The sequence below is a fragment of the Penicillium psychrosexuale genome, assembly GCF_028828465.1.
Source record: "Penicillium psychrosexuale strain IBT 29551 chromosome Unknown utg000002l, whole genome shotgun sequence".
NCBI classification, from domain to species: domain Eukaryota; kingdom Fungi; phylum Ascomycota; class Eurotiomycetes; order Eurotiales; family Aspergillaceae; genus Penicillium; species Penicillium psychrosexuale.
The window spans coordinates 5,365,644-5,386,260 of NW_026643187.1; the positions used below are offsets into that span (position 1 = coordinate 5,365,644).

At 46.9% G+C, this 20,617-nt stretch overlaps 9 protein-coding genes across 9 annotated transcripts; 5 read left to right on the top strand and 4 right to left on the bottom strand.

The window, feature by feature from the left end:
* Positions 1–276: 276 nt before the first annotated feature.
* N7518_003183 (signal recognition particle 14 kDa protein) lies at positions 277–777 on the bottom strand (the record flags this gene model as incomplete). Its single annotated transcript, XM_057184110.1, has 2 exons — positions 277–651; positions 751–777. The coding sequence occupies 2 exons, from the start codon at positions 775–777 to the stop codon at positions 277–279; spliced, it is 402 nt and encodes a 133-aa protein (XP_057045560.1).
* Positions 778–1,013: 236 nt separating this feature from the next.
* On the top strand, positions 1,014–3,734 carry N7518_003184 (MIF4G domain-containing protein; the record flags this gene model as incomplete). Its single annotated transcript, XM_057184111.1, has 2 exons — positions 1,014–2,493; positions 2,548–3,734. The coding sequence occupies 2 exons, from the start codon at positions 1,014–1,016 to the stop codon at positions 3,732–3,734; spliced, it is 2,667 nt and encodes an 888-aa protein (XP_057045561.1).
* A 555-nt stretch (positions 3,735–4,289) lies between these two features.
* N7518_003185 (uncharacterized protein) lies at positions 4,290–5,761 on the bottom strand (the record flags this gene model as incomplete). The annotated part of the gene is made up of 2 exons (XM_057184112.1): positions 4,290–5,693; positions 5,747–5,761. 2 exons carry the CDS (start codon positions 5,759–5,761, stop codon positions 4,290–4,292), a joined length of 1,419 nt encoding a protein of 472 aa, XP_057045562.1.
* A 423-nt stretch (positions 5,762–6,184) lies between these two features.
* N7518_003186 (uncharacterized protein) lies at positions 6,185–7,202 on the top strand (the record flags this gene model as incomplete). Its single annotated transcript, XM_057184113.1, is given in 3 exon segments — positions 6,185–6,388; positions 6,400–6,466; positions 7,165–7,202. 3 exon segments carry the CDS (start codon positions 6,185–6,187, stop codon positions 7,200–7,202), a joined length of 309 nt encoding a protein of 102 aa, XP_057045563.1.
* Positions 7,203–7,541: 339 nt separating this feature from the next.
* N7518_003187 (uncharacterized protein) lies at positions 7,542–7,727 on the bottom strand (the record flags this gene model as incomplete). The annotated part of the gene is made up of 1 exon (XM_057184114.1): positions 7,542–7,727. The coding sequence occupies one exon, from the start codon at positions 7,725–7,727 to the stop codon at positions 7,542–7,544; it is 186 nt and encodes a 61-aa protein (XP_057045564.1).
* A 2,651-nt stretch (positions 7,728–10,378) lies between these two features.
* On the top strand, positions 10,379–11,285 carry N7518_003188 (uncharacterized protein; the record flags this gene model as incomplete). Its single annotated transcript, XM_057184115.1, has 2 exons — positions 10,379–11,025; positions 11,114–11,285. 2 exons carry the CDS (start codon positions 10,379–10,381, stop codon positions 11,283–11,285), a joined length of 819 nt encoding a protein of 272 aa, XP_057045565.1.
* Positions 11,286–11,620: 335 nt separating this feature from the next.
* N7518_003189 (putative monooxygenase) lies at positions 11,621–13,010 on the bottom strand (the record flags this gene model as incomplete). The annotated part of the gene is made up of 2 exons (XM_057184116.1): positions 11,621–12,708; positions 12,764–13,010. 2 exons carry the CDS (start codon positions 13,008–13,010, stop codon positions 11,621–11,623), a joined length of 1,335 nt encoding a protein of 444 aa, XP_057045566.1.
* A 2,940-nt stretch (positions 13,011–15,950) lies between these two features.
* Positions 15,951–18,325, top strand: N7518_003190 (uncharacterized protein; the record flags this gene model as incomplete). The annotated part of the gene is made up of 2 exons (XM_057184117.1): positions 15,951–16,230; positions 16,314–18,325. The coding sequence occupies 2 exons, from the start codon at positions 15,951–15,953 to the stop codon at positions 18,323–18,325; spliced, it is 2,292 nt and encodes a 763-aa protein (XP_057045567.1).
* Positions 18,326–19,567: 1,242 nt separating this feature from the next.
* N7518_003191 (uncharacterized protein) lies at positions 19,568–20,605 on the top strand (the record flags this gene model as incomplete). Its single annotated transcript, XM_057184118.1, has 1 exon — positions 19,568–20,605. One exon carries the CDS (start codon positions 19,568–19,570, stop codon positions 20,603–20,605), a length of 1,038 nt encoding a protein of 345 aa, XP_057045568.1.
* Positions 20,606–20,617: the final 12 nt, after the last annotated feature.

Consider the following 20,617-nt stretch of genomic DNA (forward strand, 5'->3'; position numbering starts at 1 on the left):
TAGGGGTGTGTCGAACTGTAATGCTATAAGCCGTTCCTTTCTTTTCCCGTCCCACAGGACTCGTATAAACAGACACGCCCGTAAGCTACAAGCGCAAAGGAATATGTACACTTGATAGGAAGTTCGCATTTAAAAATTGAGAAGAAGAAGCCAGAACCACCATCGAACGCCAGCTAATGCATGAGAAAACGAAGCCATGAAACACATCGCGTGCCAGGTCCGAGCCGAGTACACAAAGACGATGATGCCATTTGAGAAATAGACCGAAGAGCAAATCTATGCTTTTGTGACCTTAGCAGCTCCGCCCTTGGTCTTGGCCTTGCGGCCTCGGCGATCTCGCTTCTTCAACCCAGTCATTCCTGTCTTGCAGACCTCGGCATAGCGAACGTAGAAGGCCTCAATATCATCGGGACTGACAATGGTCGAGAGCTTGACCTTTGATGCCTTTTTCATGCTGATCTTGGTTGCCTCGCTTGCATTCTTGAGGTTCGGTGTATTGGTGTTTCCATCAGTTGCTCGGATGAGGATAGAGGGTTGGGAGTTTGTGGTAGTGGCGCCGGGGACATCGATGAGAGGTTTTTGAGTGAGATTGACCGAGCCATGAAGATTTTGGGAGGTTTTGGAGAGCAGATCTGCGAGAGATTTGAAGAACTAAAGATGATCGGTGTTAGCGATATAGCTCGGAACTGGTGGTCGTGGTCGCATGCGCGGAGGTGTAGCGGTCAGGTAAACACCAATTTCAATATTTACCTCGTCGTGTCCCAAATGTGGGGCCATGTTTAGAGATCTTTTATGAGCCGCGCGATAATTAAATGATCCGAAAGCTGGAGCAGATGATCAATATACAATTGACAGCTGGGCACAACTCACAGTGGGGGAGAAACTCCGCTGTGGGTGCCTCTCCGCCTTTGTTTTGGGGCAGCAGAAAAGTGAAAAAGTTGTCTACCGCCCGGCGTACCTGATAGAGACATTTGAACTCTTCAAGAGCAGACGAAACATCTCAGAGGACCAAGATGCCCAAAATACCCCGCCCTCGGCATAATACGACGGCCTTGCCTCGGGATCTACGATCCGAGCTCGGAATCCGCGATGTCTACGGTGACAAGAAGCGCCGCCTCAATGGACCTGCCTCGCGCAAAGAACGCCGCCAAAATGAGCGTACGCAGAAGAAATCTCGACATGCAGCCCCGCCGAACAAGAAGACCTTTGAGCGTCCGCAGCAGCGACTTCAGCAGAAACCTCGACAGCAGGCTGAGGAGGAAAGCGACGAGGACGAGGATCTCGACGATATGGATCTCGACGAGGGTCCCAGTGTGCAGGCAAAGTCCAAATCCACGAAAGAGGCCGCGAAGAAGCCCAAATCTATTCTGAAGAAAGCAGCAGTCAAGCAAGACTCAGAGTCCGAGTCCGAGTCCGAGTCCGGGTTCGGGTCAGAAATCGACCTCAATGAGGACGAGGATGAGGATGAAGATGACGAGTCTGAAGATGAGTCCGAAGATGAGCCCGAAGATGAGTCTGAAGACGATGAACCCAAAGAAACCGAAGCCCACATCCCAGGATCGGTCAAGTCTAAATTGGCGCAAGACGATGCTGAGATTGCTGCATTGGAGAAAAAGCTTGGCCTCAAGAAAGGAGGTAAACTACCAAAGGCCTTTGAGGAGGATGGACTAGACGACTTGCTAGGGGATCTGGGTGGCGGCGGTGGCGATGGCTCAGAGGACGAGAGCAAAAAGCGCAAACGAGAAGCCGATGAGTGGCTACGAAGTAAGAGACTCAAGGCCAAGAGCTTGCAAGCCCAACAACTCGAAGAAGACGACAGTGAAATGGATAGCGCTGAGGATTTCGATCTCGACGACGAAATCTTTGGAGGCGATGACGCCGAAGGCAGTGATTTTGATGGTTTTGACGAGGAAGAACGCAAAGAACCAAAAAAGAAAGAAAACCCATATATCGCCCCGGTCACGAAACCCGAACCGACCGCCCAAAAGTATATCCCACCTTCATTACGAGGTCGCTCCGACCCGGAAAGCGAATCCCTCACTCGTCTCAAGCGCCAGGCCCAGGGACATCTCAACAAGTTGTCCGAGGCCAATATGCTCTCGATTGTTGCCGAATTTGAAAAGCTTTACCGCGATTACCCGCGCCAACACGTCACATCTACCTTGATCAGCCTGCTAATGGGCCTGATTTGTGAGAGGGCTGGCCTTCAGGACACCTTCCTCATTTTACATGCTGGTTTCATTGCGGCATTGTATAAGCTCATGGGAATGGACGTTGGCGCGGAGATTATCCAAACTGTTGTCGAAACGTTGGACGCTGATGGCGACGAGCGTGGAAAGTTCCAGGGAAAAGAAGCTACTAACTTGGTCTCTCTTCTCTCGCAACTTTACAACTTCCACGTCATTGGTTCTTCCTTGATGTTTGATTACGTTCGTCTTTTCGTACAGGAAATCACGGAATCGAACACCGAACTCTTGCTCAAGGTGATTCGGAGTAAGTGATATATCTAGCCCACGATAAAACTACTAGCCCTCTAACATGTCGCAGATTCTGGCCCTCAACTCCGACTCGATGACCCGTCTGCACTCAAGGATATCGTATTGCTCATTCAGCCCGCCGTTACAAAAGTCGGCGAGGACCGTCTGTCTGTTCGAACAAAGTTCATGATCGACCTGATCACGGATTTGAAAAACAACCGCTCGAAAGCTTCAGCTGCAGCTGGCGCAGGTATCACCACAGAACATATTACCAAAATGCGCAAGATTTTGGGCTCCCTGAACAACTCGCGGACGATTCGCGCATCCGAACCTATTAACATTTCCCGCGAAGATATCCACAACTCCTCCAAGAAGGGCAAGTGGTGGTTGGTCGGCGCAAGCTGGAAGGATGATCCCCTTGTAACAGCACAGCGCGAGATGGCTGGTGTACAAATGCCCCAACCTCAGGTCGAAGATGATGACAGTGACGGCGAACCTGACTTTGGAGTCCTCGCCCGAGCCCACCGCATGAACACAGACGTTCGTCGGTCGATTTTTGTTGCTATCATGTCTGCCAATGACTTCCAAGATGCAAATGTCCGACTCATGAAACTTCGTCTCAAGCGGGCACAGGAGTTTGAAATCCCTCGTGTCCTCTTGCACTGTGCCATGGAGGAAGATGCCTATAACCCGTATTATTCTCTGATTGCGCGTCGGATTTGCGGTGAACAGGGTCGACGCATCAAAGTGTCCTTTATGTTTGCGCTTTGGAATATGTTCAAGAAGATGGGTGAGCGAGGTGATATCGACGAAGACGAAGACAACGACTTCGATCCAGACGATGAGGAGAACGGTGTTAGCATGAAGTCAGTGGTCAACCTGGCCAAGATGTTCAGCGCCCTCATCATGGACGGCAGCTTGACATTGAGCATTTTGAAGAATCTCAACTTCGCCTACCTGCAGCCCAAGACTAAGACGTTTGTTGAAGTCTTGATCATCAGTATCATTCAACAATCTCAAAAGTCCAAGACGAAGAAGAAATCCAAGAGCTCCACGCCAGATGAGCCTGAGAAGAATGAAGCGGCTTTGATGCAAATATTCCTGCGTGTCAAGGAGACACCACACATTGCTAAGGGCCTTATCTTTTTTGTGCGAAAGGTTGTCGCAAAGAGTGATATTGTGTCTCCCGAGGAACTGAAACTAGTTCGGTGGGGATGCAATGTGGCTACAGATGCCCTTAAGGCTGTGGCGGACTAAAAGTTGCATTGGATTCATCTTGCAATTGCATATAGAATATACCCAATTTGTTACGCTGCTCCTGATTTGTTTATGTTCCACGCTTGTCCCGAACTTCGAAATCGCCATTGCTCATTTCAACAAGAGAAGAATGAAACGAGTGATGTACTCTGTACCCCGTACGGAGTACAAATCCAGCATTTCCAAGGTTCACCTATCCTACTTCTACTGTTCGAAATATATGAAATTCTGGGCTAGACTTCCAAATAAGACGCTAAACAGAACTGATGGAATAGTAAAGCGAACTTGTTGAGCATTTTCCTCCACGAGGAGTTCTGCATACCGCCATTACGATTCCAATATCGGGTTGTTTATTGTTAGATGAACCTAAATGATCCCTTTTGCCTGGAAAAATGTTGGTCGTTGAGATTTGGGTGTTTCACATGGACCAAGTGAACTTTATTTTGTTGGGACATAAATCATAAGCCATGATACACAGAACTTGTATGTAAGTCTATGAAATATAATGGAAGGGAAATGATACACCTCCCTTATACCGATATAAATCGCCGTTAGTCATTCAGCTGCTTCAATGAGGTCCCATTCCATGGCTATGAGCCAGCCCTCTTTTGTCTCTAGAGATCCGCCATTTTCAGATGGACCACGCTCCGAAACGTAACTAGATACCTGACCAGGTGGTCGACGTTCGTAGGAGTCATTCCCGAGCTCCAGACTCCAGTTGAGCCCTCTGTGAATCCCCACTAAATCCCCTTTTCGCAGTTGGGGTGTTGTAATTGCATCAGAACGCGAGGGATTTTGACGCACAACGGATTTAGATCGCGAAGTTCCCATAATCATGATATTCAAGACAGAATCAGGATTTCTCCCTTGTAGATGATTCCCAGTAAGTAGTTCCGCTTGAAGAAAGGCCAGAGAGCCACAGCCACTCATAGATGACTGGCTGACATGAATAACACGCGCAGTTAGGAGATATGCATTCGGCTTTTCCAGCGAGTCTGAGGCCTGGCCCAAGGGAGGTTTTGGAAGCTGGTCACGTTTCGTCCCCATTTCTAAGATCCAACCGCGTGCCTCAGCGGCCATTCCGCCAGGGATGTAATTGGACACACCGGCTCGGTTTCGACCACGGCGATGCAGTGTGCGCGAGGAAGGAGAGAAGGGTGCAGGGATATCCTCTGCATCCGGATTCGGCGACGGCGAGCGAGGCAAAACAAAAACCGGTTTTCGTCTCTCAGACGGCGATATGCCCGGTTCGTCTAGTTTGAATCTGGGCGCGGACTGGCTGCTGGGAGGTCTCGCCGCCGAGGAAAGCATAAATCGAGGACGACTGCGGAATGGTGTTTTCATATTGCTTGGGGTCGATGCGGCTTGTGCAAATAGACATGCACTCGGTGCGGGGGTTCTCTCCATACCCATGTCCCATGCCGTAGTGCTTTGCCTGCTTTTATCAGGGAAAGCGATGGGATCGGCTGGAGGATCCACGGATTCGGGTGGTGATGACAATATTGGATCGATATGTGTCAGATTTCTTCGATGGGAGGGTGTCACCCCCTCTACACGACGCCGTTTATTCCCATCCCTGACCGGCGAAAACAGCGCGTCGAACTCAGCGTCCAGGATTCCCGGAGTCTCTGCTTCTTCGGGGGGAGTGCTGTGTATGGCATCGTCTGGTAGTTCGTCCGCATCTCTCCCTCCGGTTCGCACATCTCCTATGCCTGCGGCATCATCAGAGTCCTCAATCACGTCGCGTTGTTGACGCGAGCCGGGGGCAGTTTGGGTAACAGGCAGGTTACTCGCGACTTTACGCGTTGAAGATGGCCCATCATCATCTATGATATCAAGATCATCATCTTCCTTCTGTGCGACACTTTGTGATAGTAGAAACCGGGGTGTGGAGGCAAACTGAGGGCCACTGCGGCGCGTGGATGGGTTGCGACGGGCGAGGCGGAATGGTGATGGAGTCTGTGGCCAGTCACATTAGCCTGGGGAATCGATAAATCACGCCGTAGACATACTGCCGGGAAAGGCATTTATCTAAAGTATCAGAATTGTGGAGCGAACACCATGGCGCTGCTTCAATGCACCCAGTCGGATAGATCTGTACTGAGTGGACTCCGTACATAAAAAGCGGACTGATTTCTCAGGCATGTAACCCCGCTTGTGAGTTAGCTACTAAACCTATTTAGGACTGTCCTACTAAGCCTATTTAGGAACTAAGTTAGAGCTTCAGTACATATATTCTTCACTCCAGGCATTCCTCCTTCTTTTACTTTTTTTTACCAATTTCTAATATCTGGGCTCTGCAACACAACTTTGCATCTCACATCTCTTTCTTTTTTTTTCTTTCTTAAACTCAAGTCTCAAGTGTTCACAACTCGGCTCGTCCTTCTTGTCCTCGCTCCTATCTTTGACCCAACTATCAGATCCCTGTTCTTGTGGCCTGTGGTACCAAGATGCCATCCTATAAAGTCGTCAAGAAGAAGGCGACGACCAAACAAAGAATGATGAACGTGATCCTCGACTTACAAGATCAAGCGCACAAGCTCTCCTTCTCCCAGCTAAAGGCGTCAATTGCAATTTTCGCATCAACAATTCAAGGAGACCAGTCCGAGCTACCGACAGTTGCAATTTCTTCTTTGAATCGCGGTGATGTCCAAGTTATGCTCAGTTGAATCATTCACTGAGCAACCTTGAGTTCCGCAACAAACCTCCGGTTGAGCTTTCCCCGATCTGTGGTACGTATCCCTTAAGGAATATTCAATATAAATTAGTTTACTCTCACTTATCTTTCAACTTTTGAGAGGTATTATACTGATTCGTCACTTATTGAGCTGTATATAGATAAAATTCAGAGAAATCAAATAAGAGGTATAGAGATCAGTTTGTTTGCAAAGTGGTCAGCTATATAAGCTAGCTACTTCCACTTTGCAACTTGCTTCTTCTTCCTTTCTCTATCTCAGTTATTCCTTCTTTCAAGGTCTACCTAGCGCCTCACAATAGGTATATTCCCCTTTTTCTTTCTATTAGACTATGTGCTTCGCTAATAAGAGATATATATAGATAAGGATGGCGTGAAAAGCGCAAAGGAGATATAACTGCCAAGTTAGCCTATGAATATCACAAAAAAAAGAAGAAAGTTGAGCGAGAACGGACCACAAAAAGGTGGTCAAATATCCTGACCTGCGGCTTATGTGAGTTATGCCAAAAGCACTGTTAGGAGGGTGATATTAACCAAAAGTACCTATCTATAGATGAGTATAAGGTCACCACGGAGTATAAGGTCACCACAAAATTACCAGTACTTCCGTTATACTTAGAGTGGTCAAATGCAATGAGACCCACGCTTGGGGTGAATACCGGTATGGACCAATTCTATACCCGGGAGACTAGACAGGAGCTCGTTCCCCTCCGGGTTATTGTTGCCTCCGTTGAGGCGCATCTGCCTCCGCAAAAGGCCCAGGAGGGACTTGAATATGAATAATTTGCACTTGAATGCTGAAGGCTTATGGAGGTATGGGCCGGTCACACATAAGGGTCTCAAGTACGACCTAGTTGGGCGCCCAGATTATAGCTTATGGTATGGCAACGAGGAAGACGTCGCAGTTAGTATTGTTGTGGTCGAAGCCAAGGGTGGCGCAGGTGCATCAACCGGAGTCTCACAAACGCTTGGCTATATGGGTTGCGTTGCGTGCACAGACGTCGGAAGGACCTCCAGAAACTGGATTCAACCGTATACGGTGTCGTGTCTGACGGCCAGTGGTGGGTCTTCTTAAAAATCAACAATGATTCAGAGGTGAGTAAAGTTTACCATCACATCATACATGTTCTAAGTTGGATAGTGGACGGAGCATATGATTCCTGCTCGTCTTGGTAATTATCAGGAGGTGCTTGGTTTACTTGTGCATATGTTCCGTACTGCTGCGACCATGTCTCCTGTTCAGTCAGAGAAGACATCAGTCCAGACCCATTCAAAGAGTCGTCTGGTGTTTCGTACATGGGGTTTGATCTGGATGCAGAGGAAGAGAGTAGCGATGAGGAAGAAGTCTGATGTTTCTGTTCTGTTCTGTTCTTTTTTTATTTTGACCTTAAATGACCAACCCCCTCCGAAAGCTCACAATCATGATAAAACAAGTACCACTTTCCCTGAAACTTAACAATGGAATGATGCGTCGTCCACCTAAGCACCGGATCTAAAATACGTCCCCGATGATTAAACGGACCTCAAGGCGAAGTGCCCGTGGCATAAGCTAAGAAATTCGTATCACCGGTCGAATAAGAGAAATAATAGGTACCTTGATACCGATATACCCAAGCCGCCTCAAAGAACCTCCTCTTATGATCATCTGCTAACAAAGGCTCCCTAGTCTCCGGCGTAAGAATAACAACCTCAACTCTAAAATAGATATAGAAATAATAAAGTATCGGGGAGAAATCGGTAGTAGTTTGTAATAAAGAAAATATATTTTAAGAGTATAAAAGACTTTAAATCCTATATTATAGACCTTATATACTGTAGTCTATATAGACCTACTGCTCTCCTACCGCTTCCAAATTTGTACACGGCGAAGTATGGCAGAAATATGGCAGAATTCTGAGTGGTACCCGATCAGGAAGGCGGCATTGGAATTTCAGGCCGGGGTTGTGTGTCGGCTAAACCGTTTCCGTGAAATATAGGTCCAATCAATGGGTTTCAATCAGTCTGTACTGGCTCAGCTGGCAATTTATGGAGCCTGATTACATAAACTAAAATAAACAATAACGTAACTAATTCACATACGAGCCGCCACCACATACGACCCGCCATCTCCAAAACACATAGTAAATGTGATAAATTACAACCTGATATCTCAACAACGGTGGTCTATAAGAGGTTTTCCTTATAGCTCGATACTTCTTAGGTGATATCTAGCCTCTTTACTAAGTTCAGATAAGTTTTATGACTTTGTGATCGTGATATATATATTTCAAGATATTTCAAGCTCTAGGCAATGTAATTTTCGAAACCATAATAAAGTAGAGGTTTGATTACCTTAATATTAAGATGCCGAGTTTAAGATCCTTATCGATAGCTATCTAAGAATAATTAGACCAGGGAATAACATTGTTGTTAAGATACACAGGTTGTCAAATATGGTGTTTACTATGTGTTTTGGAGATGGCGGGTCGTATGTGGTGGCGGCTCGTATGTGAATTAGTTACACATTGTTAATCGTGTCGTGTGTTGGCGCCTGGCAAGTTAGTTAACTACAGAATGACCTAGATACTTACAGGACTCGAAGACCCGTGCTTCTCGATGATCCACTATCCCTCCCCACAGGAAGAGGGGAAAAAAAGCGGGAGACAAAGGTGAGAGCCGGTCTTCTTTTCTAGTTATATATTAATAGGGTATGAATCTCCTTGATATCCATTATCGGATCTTTTAATAATCCGAATTGATTATTCGTCTGGTAGTTATATCCGCTGGATCGGGTCGTTACTGTTTACCTGCATCTACTTGCATGCTGTCTGGGCTACTTTGTCAGGGCTACTTTGTCTGGGCTACTTTCTTCGAATTACGAGTATGAAAACTTATTTAAACCCTTCCCAGCTCCTAGAACTTGGACATGATCTCTCTTTGGAATATACCCATCTTCCAAAGCTCTCTCTATATCGACTTCTAATTGTCTTTGTGGCTTGATTCATTTGCTTTTTGTCAATCCCCTTCGTCATGACAGGCGTTTTTTCCGACGACCATCTCGAGTCTTTCCCTGTTGAGAGTGATGGTCTACCTCACAGTATGGCCTATGCTCAAAATACACCCCAAGATACACTTCACTATCTCGAACAGGACCTCCCATTTCAAAGTTCTATGGTCTTCCATGGGTCTTGAATAACTTCGACCTAAACATGCCAACTACATCGGCACAAGCCAACATCGAGTCTCTTACTGGATCTGTTAGAGACAACGCTTCCCCATTCGGAGCAGAGAACACAACGCCAAGTGAGTTCCTCCGATACAGATCTCGATCTCTACCCCTATCCTATATCTGTGTTTATCTAATCAATCAATTTTCCAAAGGAGCAGCACTGGTCCTGTCACATGTGGTTGGAAAGGTTGCACATACACACTCCCGTTCACTCATGTGATATCGTTGTGGCGGCATATCAAGGACAAGCACATATTCTCTGATGCGTTCAAATGTCCCTCTCTACAGTGTGGAAAGGCATATGGTCGAAGGGACAAGTTGCAGGAGCATTTGCGATCGCATGCAAACGCGGAATGTCAAGGTAAATGTCGTTCGTGCCATGCATGATAGTACAAAGGTTATTGATAATCTCTTGTCTCTTTTTCTTAATTTTGTACTTCAATAATTTGTACTTCATTTTCTCAATACATCATTCTTCTTTACCGTCCTAGGAGTTTCCAGAGGGTAAATGGCGAATGTTAGGTAGATATCTTATCTAAAAGTGTTTCCAGACATTGTAAATGGAATGTAGCCTTTACGATGCTTATCACAAAAAAGGTTGCAGGGCTCGAACGAGACACTGGAACCCGTATAGCCGAAAGAAAAATAGTGGACGTGGGAGAGCCGGAGAAATTAAACTTTCTTGGTCAACCTGCAGTCACTAAGTCACTACCCCCATTATCCCCATCCAAGCTACCTGCCATGGATTCATCAATGGAATATCTCACCGATCTCGAAGGAACACAGGTCACGTTTGATGCCGTTGCAGAGCCACCATTCAACTTCCCTGCCCAGACATGGACGATACTTGAGAAGCTCGACGAGGAGTCGAATTGCCTGACAGACGAAGACATCGCCGCGGAGCTCGGGCCCTCAGATACGGTCGGGAAGTTCCTATGCCGACCTGCTAGTGAGGAAGACGACAACAGGCGCGCATTCTTGCGTATCTACCAACAGGTCCCTATAGCTGGAACTGAAACGAAAAGGGCCGCCATACGGGCTAGCCAGGCCGTCGACACCCCTCCCGACCACTCAGAACTGATTGCTTTCCGGAAATTCACAGAGCTAGGTTGTGATGTTGTTCCTCGACTGCTAGGCTATCAACAGCGCCAGCAAGACCACGATGAGGGTGTTCCTGGGGGATACATTACGTACATTCTATGGGAAAAAGTCCCCGGCGAGTCTCTTAACTTGACCGGATTCTGGAGGCTACCCTTTGCCGATCGCCAGGCCATCCGCGATAAATTTCGCCAAGTCTATGAGTATGATTATGTAGTGACCACTGCGAAGCATAGGGCTAACAGAGAGCAGAAGGTTTTTGCCGTGCGGGTATATGCCATGTATGGCTGGTCCGTCGAAGATCATTTATGACAAGTCCAGTGGTCAAATGTATGTCTATGCGAGATTATCTATGGACTATGATCTAACTATCTCTAGGCATATCTGCGGGTTCAAATGCGCATCTCCGTTTGACGAACCTCAACAGTGGGATGATGTTAACTACTTCCAATACGGATTAATTCAACCCTCCGATAGCCCGTTCTACTGGGAAGGAACACCACCCGAAACGGAGGATTGGATCGAAGATGAAAACGGCTGGACGTGGTGAATATGGAAACATCCACAGCGGGATAGAGTTTGAAGTATCATCCGCCATCTTGTTCCTTCCTGGCTGGCTTAATAAAAAAAATGTAAACTAAGGGATTTCTGCTGGTGTAATGAAGGCTGTGTTTGCTATACACAAGTATGGGCAGTATACTATGATCAACATCATATGGTATTGACTGCGAGGATTGGAAATCGGCCCCTTGGTTTTAGCAATGGTAGCAAGATACGACTAATGATAGTCTCATTTATTTTCACGTGTGGTCCGAAGGCCATAAGTATACAAAAAGCCCATGCGAACACATGTGCCAAATCCAGTAAAAAATATAAAGAACCAGCTTACATCTTCTGGAAGTATTCATCAAAATCATCCGCGGCGACCTTAGCGCAGTCAAAGCCGTAGATCTCACGCTGCACATCGGCATCGGCCCACTTATCAGGCACAGGACCCTTGCCAGCGCGGAGGGCAGCGAACTGCTTGTCACGCTCCTCCTTGGCAGCACCCTCACCCAAGTGCAGGGCACGACCAGAAGCAGTAGCCATATCGACCAAAGCCTCAGCACGGCTCTTGCGGACTCTCTCGTAAACACGGAGAGCCTTGTTGATAGACTGCGGGGTGGTATCAGGGAGCTTGGAAAGAACGACACCGAGAACGGCTCCGTCTTCAATCGCCTGGGCAGCACCCTGAGCCAAGTGCGGCAGGGTAGGGTGGCAAGCATCACCAACCAAGGCGACAGAGTCGAGAACCCAAGTCGGGAGCGGGTCGTGGACGCGCAGCTTCCACTCGCAGACCTCACCTTCCGGAACGTAATCTAGCAGGCGCTGGACCATGGGGCAGAAGTCAGAGAAGACGTCCATCATAGCAGGCTTGGAGCCCTTGGTGGTATAGGTAGCGTTTGTCGCAGATGCGAAGTGGCTGTCGGGCTGGGTGGTGGAGAGGTTGTAGATGGTATTGTTGGAGACGGGGTAGGCGATAATGTGACGTTTTTCGCCAATCCAGCGGGTCACACGGTTGCTGTTGATGAGGGCCAGAAGCTCGGGGTCGTCTTTGATTTGCTCCTTGTGGATCATGATTCGATACGCGGCTTGGTGGGTGTCCTTGACGCCAACGTCGGCACCTACCCGCTTCATCATCTCGACGCGGGTGGCACTCTTAATACCGTCTGCGGCGAGAAGCACATCACACTCGACATTAAACGGAGCAGCTCCCTCGGCGCGGGGGGTAGCTGTGAATGATGGCCGAGGGCCGAAAGAGTCCACGTCATCTGCGCTGACTCCGAAGTGGAACTTGATTTCGGAATGTTGCTTGCAGCCATTGTATAGTCCATTGGATAGTGATGCACGATGGCCAACCATGTGCTTATATCCATATGTCTTTTCAATGTACCGCAGATCCACATATGCGTGTTGAGTGTCCGTTGCGCCGTCTGCAGACATAGATTAGATCGCATTACATTGTTTGATTGGGAAATCGCAACATACCACGAACTGATGTGTCCTCAATATTCACGGCCTCGGCCTCAATGCCCTTCCAGACACCGAGTCTATCCAAAATGCGGGCCATGTTAGGTGCTAATTGAATACCAGCGCCAACAAAGCCGAGGTCTGTGGCACTTTCATAAACATCAATGTTCTTGAATCCCTGCTGCGCGAGAGCCAAAGCGGAAGTCAAACCGCCCATTCCGGCGCCCAAAATGGCGATTTGTAAATCTTGAGGTGCTGTTGTCATTTTATCGGTGGTGTGCGAAGAAGATATATAGTGATGGGTGTTAACACGACAAGGAACTAAAATATACCAAAGGAAGAATAGCAGGAGAAGCAGCGAAGAATGGCATGAAGAGTCTCTTTAAAAATAAAATATCCAACGGTGCAATGCCCGGGTGATGCTGCCGACCATGTCTTGCGTTTTGCTTCATGGCCACGGCGGAGTAAGTCTTTCCCGCCTCTCCCACATTCTCCCCACAAGCCCGTCTTGGAGGCGCTCACACAGCCTGGGAATTTCATCATTCCCTGCTTGGACTTTATCCGCTTTAAAATTTGATGGCAATGTTGTAAGTGGGAGGCTATCCCGATGTCAACGTCAAGTGCAGCTCATCGTCGCACTGCAGTCAGCCTTATTCTCATGGCCAAATCAGCAGGGTTTTAGACCCACAGCTTTGCTTTGTTCCTGCTTTTCCTCATACGATTAACTCACCCTGAACGACCTTGATATATGTGGAATCGGTGTCGATGTTCGTTTCATATTCTCAGCTCCAATTCTCCATGATAACGAACATCCTTCCCCACAGTTTTTAACTCCGGACTTACCCCGGGCCGCTAATCTTGCGGAGAAAGTCTGGTTGCTGAGGCTACAAACTGCCGACAACTTCTTGTTGGACACTGAGGTAAGAATAAAAATCTGACAATCGAATCATTCTCCGATATGAGTTAACAGAAATGGCCATTTCGGATCAAAATTTGCTCATTGCATGAACCCCCTAAAATTAACTACAACAAGAATACTCGGCCGCGTTTGCGGCTTCTGTCATTCAAAACGACGTGATCCAGTTGAGTTTTCTCAGATATCTGTCTTCTCACGGTTATTAATTTTTCTAGGTAAACGGCCGAAAAAGGAGAAAATTAATGTGCGAAAACGACTTTTCTGTATGACCTTTGACTTCAGTCATGGCTTATTTGTCACCAAACATGTGGTCTGGAAACGTCGCTAGTGATGGCGACACAATGACGTGCAGTTTCCTAACCGTCGGTAGAAGACGTGATAGATCAATGATACAGGAAGAGAGAGGTAAACGAATATCTATCAACATCCATGGATGGTAAAGATCGCATGGCGAAGGCTCACGTATACAGCCAATCAAGAAAAGGACTAGACCCCACTCGCAGTAGTGCGCCATGTTGGGACTAGCGCATATCGAAGTATGAGTGTATGTCGTCGTGTATATAGGGAATAGTAACCAATGAGAGAGTTATGTTCCCAAGGCACACTTGTAGAGAGGACCTGCTTATATAGCTGGCCGCTCCGTAAATGGCAAACAACATCACGATGACCCGTACAGCCATGAATCGTATGAGAGGACTGGCGGACTTTTGTTTCGCGAGTCTCCTCCTTAACCTTCACATATTCTTTCTCTGTATTTTCTCGTATTAATCCGTTATTTTAAAGAAATATGGGACTTTCCGGGGGGCATACGACATACTTTCATTACTCGTCACCCCCTACCAGGTTAAGAAACGATTTTGGCGAGCTCAAGCAGCGCCTTGCTATCGAGTTAATTATTGCCGAGCACGCTCTGCGTGAACAAACGCAGCGCGAGGAAACGCTAAACCATAGAGCTATAGCTTTACAAAAGGCCATAGCTATCGATCCCGATCTCGACCCCGATAGAACTCAACTTGAAGTTAGAGAAGCAGATGAACAGCTCGAAAAGGTAAAAAGACAACCTTATATAGCTGACCACTTTGCAAACAAACTGATCTCTATACCTCTTATTTGATTTCTCTGAATTATATCCATATACAGCTCAATAAGTGACGATTAATCAGCATAATACCTCTCAAAAGTTGAAAGATAAGTAAGAGTAAACTGATTTATATTAAATGAACTATGGATGTGAGGCTCTAGGACCCATCTCGGCTGTTTCACCACTATTTCACTGTGGTTGGCGGGCTTTTTCCTAAAAGCCGAGCTGATTGGAACTTCACTTCTGCTGTAGGATTTGTTTTCCATCTCAGCATTATATTTTAGCCAGGAGGGATTCATTCCGATTTGCTTTAGCTATCATAAGAGCAATTTCAAATGAAGTTATCAGTCTACACATATCATAGTAAATAGTAGGGTAATAACTACCGGCATCCATGGATATTATAACTAGTTAGTCATAAATATGACGAATCAAGTGTTACCAGAATGTTCTTAGGCAAAAGAGAATATATACAGAAAGACCTTCCAATTTCCCAAGGGCCCCTGCCGAAAGATTAGGTCCACCTTCCTAATTTGGTATCGCTTCTGCCTTGACACCTAGATCTGCCTACCGCTACACACACCGCCATTGAAATACACCGCCTTTATGGCAATACCACTACGTAGCAGGACGATAGATACCTGTGATTTGTATGTAAACCACTACTTTTGTCACAACTACTTTATCATTATCAAGGGGGTGAACTGTATAGAAATCAGGTATAACATACTATTTTTTACTATATAAACTAGAATTCATATAGTACTAGTACTCCGTACGGAGTAGTGGCAGAATATATGGCAGAAAACTTTGTACTGGCAGAAATTATAGCAGAATCCATGGTCGCACCAAATTAGGATGGCGGTGACTGAAAATTCAGGCAGGGATGTCATTCTAAGGGGGGGCATATTACCAATGCCCTTTCCCAAATAGGAAATAGGCATCGGAACTATACTACTATCATGGAAGTTCATATAGCATATGATTGTCACCGCTAGAAATTCTGAAGTCATTTTCCGCCTTGAGCAGCGGAGAGCTTGCATACATCTGTACCCCACCTTATATTCTTTTGTATCCCACCCAACTCGCCATCATACATTTCTTCATCTCAAACAAATTTTCCTGCTATCCATAATTAACCTATCACTTATTGTTTCCACCCATATTGTGCACATATCTGGCATCCGAACGTATTGCAACATCAGGCCATGGATCTCGATCATGCCCTGTCCACCTTCACCTTCCATCACATATTCTTCCCTCTGAAACTGCCACAGGAAGCTGAACATGACCTAGTTCGGCTGGAGAACCACCTGGTCGCGGCTGTGAGAGATGTGCTGCAAGAGTTCATTCAGAATGTCAGCCCCGAGTCCCAGCAGCGATGGGACCTAGCTTTGAGTATGTTGGTTACCTGGATGAAGTTGCATACCGAGCAGGGAATTTTGCAGAGTGGCTTAGAAGAAGCTATTTCGAACCTTAAATCTACCAGTAAGTGGGTTGTTCTCTCTTTAGATCTTTCTCCCCTAGCACATTCTAGACGGCCCCGGACGAGAAAACGCTGACCCAATTAGGGGCTATTGCGTGTCACATCAGAGCCCAGAACTGCGGATGGGTCGCCTTTTACGATGCAGAAAAAGACAGGGTTCTCGTCGACGCATTTGAGGTGTCCTCGGAGGATGGACCAGTACTATCCTCTGGTGGGCTCCTACGTCGATTCCCCGGAGTTGGTGTAGCTATCTCGGCAGACAAGCTCTCTGACCCGACATTCTGCTCCTATCTGGCCACCGAAATCACTCATTTAGCATCCGAGGAAGTGTCTGAGATGCTGCCGAAAAGCACAAAAGCGGGAACCGAAGTGGACGAAATCCGGGAAACAACCCATCCTGGCCTTGTGACAGAAGGCTTGATGACACAACTTCTGGCACTCGGTACACATCATGAAGAAAAGAGGGTTTTAAAATGTGTGCGAGACGAGGTAAACTGGAAGTCTGCTTTATTACCATGGAGGCGGTCTCCAGCTTGGCTCGTCATCCGAGTCGCTCTGCAGTTGGTTCTTCGGCGATGCTTCAATGAAACGGAAGGGCGCCTTCATTACAAAAACTTCATTCTGTACTTCATGGCAACACTGGCGGCAAGACAAAATCCGTTCGTAGCCTCCCATGAACTTGTGGATTGCTACGAAATCATGCGTGCTCGGATTGGCCGGCGGATCTACAAGCTGGAGGATGAAGATGAAGTCTTTCCATTTGTTGCCAACCGTGCACATTCCGCAAGCAAGGATCTGCTTGTCAGATTGATGTCTATTAAAAAGCAGATCAAAATATCCAACCGTGTGAGGATTCCGCTGATCCCATCATCACCTTCGCAAGATGATGTTCACCAATCACTGCTTCATTGCAAGGAATATCTTCAAGCGGCGATGCGTTCGTCGCCTAATCAAGTAAAGCCTACAAAGTTCTGTCGAACTCACACATCCAACTTAAAATGGAGCAATGACTTGCCCATTCCGAAGATCGGGTCGATCATGGCTCTCAGTGAATTTGAGCAATGGGTTGATGGGCACCTACAGTCCTGGTTCATCAATCAACCCGCTTCGAAACATGAAGCAGCGTGTCGTGAACTTGAAAATACCATTGCGCAGTACTTTTCCCTCGCAAAGCCGACGTACGTCTCCAACCCACAAGCCACGTCAGTTATGATCCTTGTATTGTTGGAACTGTGGGTAGTGCTAGACAAAATGGCTCTACGAATCTGTCCTCTGATGAACAGGTTCTCTCCTGGAATCCCCGATAACTTCCTCGAACCTCTACTACTTCCCAAGATCGGTCAAATGAAACGGGCGAGGGAGGTCGAGCAGTACATAAATGTGCGGCATAAGGAATCGGACAAAACCAACCCTAGCATCTTCTGTGACCCAGCACCAAATTGCTTTGGTGTTCAGTTTTTCAACAGCTCCGAGGAGCACCAAAGGCTCGAACGCAGAATTGAGCGGTCTGCCAATACAATTAGAGCAGCAAAGCAAGCGGAATGGGAGAGATTAAATGCTAAATACGAAAGCCTATGCGAACAAGAGCAGCAACTGCCGCATTATTTTGACTACAATGACGATGATGAATACGTTCACCTTCCGTGGGATTGCCTAAAGTGTTCACTGAACAAACAAGCCGAATCTATTTCCATTCACGTTCATGAATGGCCACTCCCAACAAAAGAGATTGCACGAAAAACCGCTGTATTCGAGCTCAATATTCCCATTTGGTTTGCATCATGGCGCAACAGTACCTGGAAGGTCCTCCACGAGCTTGGACGAACGCCTACAGTGACTACTACCGAGATGGAAGTCGGATGGCTTGACTATACAGAGATCCAAAACTTCACCACGAAACGCGGATCGAACATTGTTCTGGCCTCAGATACAAAATCGTGGCGCAAATCTCACTACAGATCGCACAGATTCCCTGTTTCCTTCGATTCGGTTTGCATCCCAAATGGGCTTCACCTGCGGCTTTTCGAAAACACAAGAATTGCCTGGGTGACAATGCAGACCAATAAACCGAGCGTCAAGAGCATGTGCACCATATAACTCCCACTCGGAGTGTACTCAAATCTGCAATACACCCTCAATTCCACTTCACACTCCCAGAACCAGGTCATAGCGACCCAGAAAGACTGCGATAAAAAGCTCAGCTTGCTTGAATTTGAGGCATACGGATGTCTTCGCTCTGGGGGAAATCTTCAATGGGGTAATATTTCGAGGAATCTGGCATCATCGGCATTGTCACTGAATGAGGAGGCTGTTGTCTCCCTTGTCAAACAAGCCGCTTGGGAGCTGGGGCCACTATCCGGAAGATCAGGCTCAATCAGAAGAGCTGCACATGAAGCCTTTGAGGATATAGGCTTTGGTGACTGTCTGCTGCACCTGTTGCGAGAGAGATTGGTGACGATTGAAAATAACTGGAACGAATATTGCACCTTCGATCTTATTGTCACACTTGGTGTTCGTGTTCTTGCTTTGACGAGTGGATCACCGTCGGTTGAGAGGGTCGTTGAATTCCTACGACAATGTCGGGAGGTGGGGATGGATTGGTGCGATCAGTTGAATCAAAGTCTTTTGAATAATGAAGAGAACGACGATCAAAGCCAACAACAGCTGCTACTTCTGATTGCATCAACTTGCCAAGCCACATATGATGTTGATCCGATGTTTTGGACATGGTTATCGAAACGTCCCGGGACCTCTTTTGCTTCGTCCGATGCTCCATTTTACTGTTCGAGAACTCACCTCCAGAAACAGACGGTCTGTCGCCCAAGATAAAGCTTAGCTTGGAGAATTCAGAAAGGATCCGGTCACTATCAAGATCACGGATAATATGGATGATTACGAACTGCGCGTCTGGATTGAATGAAGCAATTCAAAGTGGCGTGAACTGTCTTGAAGTTTCCGGGCTTTGGAAAACTTGCTCAGGTACCTGGGTAACTACGGAAACAAGCAACAGTGCGCAAGGCTTTGAGCAACGACTCCACTTCGATTATCTCACAGGTGAACTTCTGGTGGATGGAAATCCTCCAGGGAGGTTGCCAGCTCGCTTTGCAAACAATCCTCTCTATCAACGCCTCTTCGGAGCGGTAATTCTACCTAAAATCTTCATCATATTTAGAAGATGTGTTGACTTTTCTATAGAGAGTTATTCCGGTGATACCATCGAGTTTGCCTGGAGCATCGTTTGTCTTGTCACACACCGTTGAGGATTTTGAAGTAAGTCTTATACAACCCAAAAAGCCGAGCTACGATACACAATCTGACAATTGACAGGTTCACTTCGGGATGCAGAGTGGGAAGCTTTTGATCAAAACTCGCAAGGGGTCTCAGGTCTTGCAGCTTATACCACACGAGGTCCTCGAGAAGGACTTCCCTAGAGTATTAATCTCCGAGAACTTTCATTGGCTGGATTTGGAGACTGGGGCTGTTGAATTCCGTCCACTGAACCAGCCATGGAAACCTTCGGACCGCAATTGGCATTTGTTCTTTGATCCTAATTCGCCGGGCAACATGCTCATGCAACAAGATTCCAAGACCCTAGTCGATGTTCAGAGCCCGACTTTCCAAAAAATTGGTCACATATTGAAAGTTCTTGATGCAAGTGATGAGATTGTTGTCATTCGGACGGCTTTTGGGACACTAGAGGCAGAACTAAGCCGTTTACGGTTGAAATTCTTCGTCAATGATAATGGACGTGTAACGTCAAAGGAGTTCAGCGCCCTGATTGATGTGGACCAAGACATCGGCTGTTTCTATGGACTGAAGAACAAACTGGTCCTCGTTGATTCCTCCAATAATCGATCGGTCATTATTCCTTACGGAAGCCCGATGATTAGTAGAGAAGATCATCATGTTGCAGTCACAATCGATCTACCAACCGGAAATCGGGCGAAGTACATGCATTATTGCTTGGACAGTCATCTGCAAGTTCTGCGAGGATTCCACCCCCTGGCTATCTTGTACCAGGCATACTTGCACGCAATCACGTCTTTCCCTGTCCCTGATAACTTGACTCATCGCTCAGGTACCGAAGAGGCTATCCGCATTCTATGTCAGGAGTGTTTGAAATCAGCATTCCCCCTTCAAAATGATGCTACCGAGACCCTGGAAAGGATTGCCGCCCTTACGCCGTGCCGCAAATTTTATCCCCAGCACCTTCGTGTCATGCAAACTATCGAATGGTCTAGTAACTTAGGTCAACTTGCCCAACACGATGACTTCCAGTCCTTATCGCAAGAAATTCTTCAGTTCTCTGAGCAGTTTTCACATTTCCATGGTGCCAAAAAAGAGGGAAAACTGCCTCTTATACCCGGGGAGTATTGATTTGTTAAAGCG